The sequence below is a fragment of the Chanodichthys erythropterus genome, chromosome 17 (assembly GCF_024489055.1).
Source record: "Chanodichthys erythropterus isolate Z2021 chromosome 17, ASM2448905v1, whole genome shotgun sequence".
Taxonomy (NCBI): domain Eukaryota; kingdom Metazoa; phylum Chordata; class Actinopteri; order Cypriniformes; family Xenocyprididae; genus Chanodichthys; species Chanodichthys erythropterus.
In genome coordinates this window covers 4,336,334-4,343,924 of record NC_090237.1, presented here as the reverse complement: position 1 = coordinate 4,343,924, position 7,591 = coordinate 4,336,334, and the positions used below count along the sequence as shown (strand labels likewise).

Genomic DNA, 7,591 nt, shown 5'->3' with positions numbered 1-7,591 from the left:
ATTTAAAAACATCAAATTAGCACAGAATCAACTTTGTGCTGCTTTACCCCGGGGTGCCTTTTGCCCTGTTGTACCCTAATTCAGTATAAATTCAGTAACTCATCTTTGATTTTTCAGAATCAAACAAGGATCACACTTCACACCTGCAGTGAAGCCCCTTTCACAATAATTCAACAAAAAACGCTGGGAATATTCACATCATTCTTCAAGAGAAGGACAAACTCCAGGTGTAGCAGCTGAAATCTGTGTGACTGTTAAAGATGGAGTTTATTAAAGAGGAGATTGAAGACATGAGTAATCCAGAACCATCCAGAATAAAACATGAAGATACTGAGGAACAAATAGGTTGGTGTCCATTCTTGATTCTTCATCGTTGACTGCTTTGGTGGCTGTGAAATAATAATCAGTATATGGACAATAAACAATAGAGAAATCCATATAAATTAACATAACCCAGTTCTAATCATATTAATAAATGAATGACAGAACTGACCTTTGTACATCAAAGATACTTTGGTAACACTTTACAATAAGGTACTTTACAATAACTCTACAGGCTAAAGTTAGATTTTCCCAGATCACCTACTGCACCTTTAATCTTTGTTAATGTTAATTACAAAGTTAATAAAAATCATGTTTGTTACTTAACAAATGTTAACAAATACAATTTTGGATTTCAATAATGTATTACTCAATGTTGAAATTAACATTAGCTAAGATTAATAAATGCTGTAGAATTATTCCTTGTAAAGAAACCTTATTGTAAAGTGTCACCAATACCTTCTACTCACACATACATGTCTTGTTTTTTGCTTTGTGTTTTTAATTTTCACATTTACCCTCATTCAATGGATTTTGACTGTTAAATACATTTATTTTAGACCAGATGGAAGTGATGGAGCAACAACACAAACTAAATGACGTAAAGAAAAACAAAAACTTCAAAACTCAAGGAACAAAAGCCAAAAAGCTACACATCTGCTCACAGTGTGGAAAGAGTTTCCAAAATAAAGGAAATCTTAACAAACACATAAGAATTCACACTGGAGAGAAACCGTATACATGCACTCAGTGTGGAAAGAGTTTTTCTCAATCATCAGGTCTCAATAAACATCTACTCTGTCACTCTGGAGAAAAACAATTCAAGTGTGATCAGTGTGGTAAAAACTTTAATTTGTCATCATATCTAAAAAAACACCTCAAAGTTCATTCAGATGAGAAGCCTCACTTGTGTTCTTTCTGTGGAAAGAGTTTTTCAAGGCTGGACAGTTTGAAACTGCACCAGAAAATACATACAGGTGTGAAAGATCATGTGTGTTGCGAGTGTGGGAAAAGTTTTACTGCATCCTGTGAACTGAAACGGCACCAGAGAGTTCACACTGGAGAAAAACCGTATACATGCACTCAGTGTGGAAAGAATTTTTCCCAAGCATCAGCTCTCAATACTCATCTGCTTCGTCACTCTGGTAATAAAACATTTAACTGTATTCAGTGTGGTAAAGATTTTATTTTGTCATCAGATCTAAAAGATCACCTGACAGTTCATTCAGATGAGAAGCCTTATGTGTGTTCTCTCTGTGGAAAGAGTTTTCCACGGCTGAAGAGTTTTAAACAGCACCAGAAAACACATGATGAAGTGAAAGATCATGTTTGTTTTGACTGTGGGAAGAGATTTACTAGAGCTGACTGTCTGAAACGGCACCAAAGGACTCATACTGGAGAAAAACCTTACAAGTGCTCATATTGTGAAAAGAGTCTCACTCGTTTGGTACACCTGAAATCACATGAGCGAAATCACATGAGACAAATGCATTTTGTGTAAAGCTGCTTTGAAACAATATTGGGAAAAGCGTCATACAAATAAATGTGAACTGGGACTAGAGTTTTACTTGTTATTGACACCTGAATTCACATCAACATTTATCAATCCTTCTCACTCAAAAAGATTTTGCAAGTGAGCAACATTTGTTTGTTTTTTAATGTCAAATAGCAAATACTGTGAGTTTTTTCACTCAACAATCAACAACTCCTACAGTGTAAATTAAGTCATTGTAGTTTATTTCTCTCAGGATGGATTGTGTGCTAAATAGGTCTTTCTTGAATTCATGTCATTGTCATATATACTAAGTGTACTAAACTGCCTTCTGATTGTACATGCAACTATGAGAAATAAAACAGAAACAACATCTTGTCTTGATCGATCTATTTAATGAACACAGAGAATTAAGTATAGACCTTTTACAATCACAAACAGCTATATAACACATTGCCTGAGAGGTAATATTCAAAAAAGCATAGGGGCGCTTTAGGGAAATGCGGTCCCTTTAAGAAACATGACACCACGCGCTCTGAGGATGCGCAGAAGAGAGAAACGAGACGAGTGCTGCTGAAACTTTCACCATTTGAAGCTGAAAGCGACGCTGTTAACGATCATGAATGAAGGACAGGTGTGTAATATTTTCTTCAGAAGCTGAACAGTCTGCAGGTGAGAGATGTTCACAGATTACAGTGTTTAACATTAACCAGCTCCAGAGTTTACGTGTTTAATATAATGAAAAGCGTTGTTTGTCTTGGTTTATTATTAATTAATGTAAGAGTGTAATAATTCGGTGGCAATGTGTTTGTTTTTTCACAGACTATTTCAGCCTGTTTACGCCAATGTGCTTTATGTTCCACTTTACAGAATAATTCAGACGTCACCATAATGAATGAAGTGAAAACGGGGAACTTTTGGAGACAATGAAGCTTTTCAGCAGCTCAGTTCATGATGATAATCCTGTTGTTTCTGACTTTGCACAAGAACTAAACTAAACTTATTTTAACTGCAATTAATAACTAACTTGTATCAAAATACTCCATATTCCTGACAGAAGCCATGTTCACTTAATTAACATGTATTTAAACATTCAGTAACTTATCTTTGATTTTTCCAGATGTGGTTTTGTGTCAGTATCACACAGTGATCACAGTTCACACCTGCAGTGAAGCTCCTCCCACAATTCACCAATAAATACTGGAAATATTAACATCATCCTACAAGAGAAGGACAAACTCCAGGTGTAGCAGCTGAAATCTGTGTGACAGTTAAAAATGGAGTTTATTAAAGAGGAGATTGAAGACATGAGTATTTCAGAACCATCCAGAGTAAAACATGAAGATACTGAGGAACAAATAGGTTGGTGTCCATTCTTGATTCTTCATTGTTGATTGGTTTGGTGGCTGTGAAATAATAATCAGTATATGGATCATAAATGATAGAAATTGATCATAACCCAGTTTTAATCATATTAATAAATCAGTGACAGAACTGACCTTTGCATATCAAAGACACTTTATATTCAAACAAACAGGTGTCTATTTTATCCTGCTAAGTGTTTTGAATTTTTACATTTAACCATATTAAACTGATACTAACTGCTTAATACATTTATTTTAGACCAGAAGAAAATGACGGAGCAAAGACACAAACTAAATAATGTAAATAAACACTGTAACTTCAAAACTCAAGGAACAAAAGCCAAAGAGCTGCACACCTGCTCACAGTGTGGAAAGAATTTCACACTTAAAGGAAACCTTAAAAAACACATGAGAATTCACACTGGAGAAAAACCGTTTACATGCACTCAGTGTGGAAAGAGTTTCAGATATAAATCTAATCTCAAGGATCATCTGCCCCTTCACTCTGGAGAAAAAACATTTAACTGTGATCAGTGTGGTAAAGATTTTAATTTATCGTCAGATCTTAAACGACACCTGAAAGTTCATTCAGATGAGAAGCCTTATGTGTGTTCTCTCTGTGGAAAGAGTTTTTCACGACTGAACAGTTTTAAACTGCACCAGAAAACACATAATGAAGTGAGAGATCATGTGTGTTGTGACTGTGGGAAGAGCTTTACTACATCTAGTCATCTGAAACAGCACCAAAGAATTCATACTGGAGAAAGACCTTACAAGTGCTCATATTGTGACAAGAGGTTCAGTCATTCTGCAACCCTGAAATCACATGAGCGAGTTCATACTGGAGAGAAGCCGTACCACTGTACTCAGTGTGAGAAGAGATTTACACGTTCATTATACCTTCTAATTCATATGAAAACATGTTGCAAGTGAGCAACATTTGTTTTCATGTCAAATACCTCACAAGTAAACTGTGTGAGTAGTTTATCATTTTATTTGTGAATTTGGTGAAAACTTAGAAAACTAGAAAGACGTTGACGCTGAAGCTTCACCAGTCTACAACTCGGATGGATTGTGTGTAAATAGGTTTTTCTTGAATTAGATATTTTCATGTAATTTTCATATATACTAAGTGTACTAAATTGTCTTCTGATTGTACATACAATTATGATAAATAAAACAAACAACATCTGGTCTTGATTGATCTATTTAATGAACAGATTATGAATTATATTAGGGGTGTAACGATACGCTCAGGTCACGATACGATACGTATCTCGATACGGAGTTCACGATACGATACGTATCACGATATTTTGAACAAAATGAAACTGAAATTCAAACAAGATTTATTAAAAAAAAACATTAACAAATTTCAATAATTTTCCTTGTTGTACACACAAGATCACATTTCAATAAAATAAATAAATATAAAATTTTAATAAAAACCTTCTGTATTCAAATTAACAGTTGAATAGGGCTGTCTGTCACTAAATTTTTTTTTTTTTTTAAATTTAACATGAACTTAGAATTATGAATAGGGGCCGTTCATATATCGCGTCTAAAAACGCGTGGAAGGCGCGGCCGCACCGCTTCTCCTCCTTTCCGAAGCGCTTGCGCTCCCGTGGCGTCGGTCGTTGCTATGCAACCTTGAACTGGGCTCTCCAAGAGGATCAGAGGAACAAGATGATGTTTCTGCAAAGGATAAATGATTTCTAGCCCTTGCATTAGTTTTACTACGAGATATATTGATGGAGATAAGATACAAAAAACACCATGTACAGCTATGATCAGCTGTTCGGCTGAGCTTTTGATGTTTTGTTACGGAAAGGCCATAGCTGATCGGTTGATTCTTGTCACACGACCTGCGGTGCGCTTGCGGCATTCTGAGAAGTTGAGAATTGCATACTAACTGACTTGCACGCGGAAAAGACGCAATATGTGAACGGCGCCACAGAATTTAAAGCAAAGCATCGCAAGCGTCTTTTGCTTTTCTGTGAGCACAGCTGTTGCTGTGCACTGCGGTGAAAGAGAGCCACGACTTTTCTCACGCGACCATGCAAGAGACTGACATGAGAAACGTTTAAACCTGCTTGCAAGATTCAATGTGTGCCCGAAACACTTACTGAACTAGAGAGCTGATGGAGACACACCATCTACGATAAATCGTTACACCCCTAATACTTATAGTAATTTAAAAATGTGGTAGCATTGGATCTGGACAGGAAGGGTAACTCTGGGAGTTGGAAGGGGTGTGTCGCGATTCTGCCTTCTCAAATCGCGATACAGGTTCGTGGACCTGCGTATCGCGATTTCGATTTCATATCGCATATCGTTACAGCCCTAAATTATATAGTTATTATTGTATTAATGAGATTTTTTTAATAATTTATTCTTAATACTGTGATAAATACATAGAGGTTGGAGTTCATTTTTTATCTTTTATTGACTACTTAGAAACAATAAAGTTCCAAAGATTCAGTTCACCAGATTTGGCGGATGTAGTTGAAACAATAAACAAATCATCTGCAATATTTACAGATGGTGTTAAATATCCCAGTACTGCAGTAAGTTTTAAGCGTGAACAAATATAATGGATTTACAGGACAATCATCAGGACTTCATAACTGGAGAAAAAAAAAAAAAATCATAATTGGAGAAAAAAAACATTGTAATTGTAATATCATTGCACCTGCTGCACCCATGGTATGGCAGCAAAGATCCTTGATTATTACGCTGGAATGAGAGTATAGTTCCTAGCCATACTGGCCTAGAAAATCGCAACTTTTCATTTTACGTCGGTCTTAGTACACGATGTAACTACAAAAGAGTCAAGTTTTAAATAGAAAAATATTGAAACTCTTTGGTCATTTTTAGCAAGATGCTAACGGTCTAATCAATGAACTATGCTAAAAGTGGCACCGCCAGATCCGGAGATCGGCTGAATGAATTAGAAAATGGAAAAACTCAACTGTTTAACTTTAGGGGAGTTGAAAAATGAGCTTATTTTAAAAAAAAAAAAGTGGAGTGTTCCTTTAAGCTTCATCTTTATTGCTCAGTGTTATTTAATATCTTCTGTCAAGTGAGAGAGCACTGTCTGTGTTATATTGTATATTGTTTTTAAATGAAAAACAAAATATAAAAAAACAAATAATACTGTTTTATTTAGTGTCAATTCAATGTAGTAGGAACTGTATATATATATAGTATTATGGCAACTGTAACCAAGTTCAGGTGACTACTGTTGAAGTCATATGCATGATGATAGTGTATTTGCTCTGTAACAGTGCAGTGATTTAAGTGTCCCTATTATATCACTTTGTTCACAGACAGCCAATGAAGACCATAGGCTGGCATTATGCAAATGTGTTAAATTGTTATGTAACATAAAGTGAGACTGGAACTGCTGACGACTTGTTGCGGCAGTTCAAAATCAATTATTTCGTTTAGGAGACAATAGGTGCATTCCAATTTGCATATTTATGCACTATTTTATGACATTTAAATAGTGTGAATAGAGTGTTGACATTGAAAATTCCAAAAAGAAAAAGTGCACTTTAAATACCCGGATGATGGATGTGGAATTTTCATGCAATCTTCATGCACTCGACTGTCACAACTTTTATTATGTAGTGGAGGGAGTGGGGCTATCAGACTCTGATGCTGAATAAGCTTATAAAATTTACACACTACATGAATGAGTAGTGCATAAGTGCATGTATAGTGCCTTATCTGAGAAAGAATGAGTAGTGCATAATTGCATAGTGTATAGTGCCTTATTTGAGAAAGAACTAATATCTTTATTTATTATGCACGTCGATCTTTAATAATTAATTTGCAGACCTTTTACTTTCACAAATAGCAAAATAACACAAACACATTGCCTGAAAGGGAGTATTCAAAAGAGCATAATGGGGGCTCTTTAAGAATATGCGGCCCCTTTAAGTAAAATGACACCGCGCACTGAGGATGCGCAGAAGAGAGAAGCGCGAGACACGAGCAAGACAAATGCTGAAACTTTCACCAGTTGAAGCTGAAAGCAACGCTGTTAACGATCGTGAATGAGGGACAAAATACATTTTCTCCGAATGCCGTATATTTCCAGTCTGCAGGTGAGAGATGTTCAAAGATTACAGAGTTTAACATTAACCAGCTCCAGAGTTTACGTATTTAAATACCAGTGTAATCAAATGCGTTGTTTCTAGGTTTATTATTAAAGTGTATAATATGTTGACATAGCCTATGGTTTTTCAGAGTCTCAGCTGTTGACACCAATAAAATGTGCTTAATGGACCACTTTACAGAAGATCTCAGACCTCACCATAATAAATGAGGTGAAAACGGATACCTTTTGGAGACAAAAAGGCTTTTCAGCAGTTCAGTTAAACATGATGATCCTGTTATTTTTGTCAGA

General features: G+C 35.7%; 1 protein-coding gene across 1 annotated transcript; it reads left to right on the top strand.

Annotated features, from left to right (window-relative positions):
* Positions 1–886: 886 nt before the first annotated feature.
* LOC137005204 (zinc finger protein 184-like) lies at positions 887–4,110 on the top strand. Its single transcript, XM_067366019.1, has 4 exons — positions 887–974; positions 1,185–1,818; positions 2,934–2,959; positions 3,437–4,110. The coding sequence occupies exons 1-4, from the start codon at positions 887–889 to the stop codon at positions 4,108–4,110; spliced, it is 1,422 nt and encodes a 473-aa protein (XP_067222120.1).
* The last annotated feature ends 3,481 nt before the right edge of the window (positions 4,111–7,591 follow it).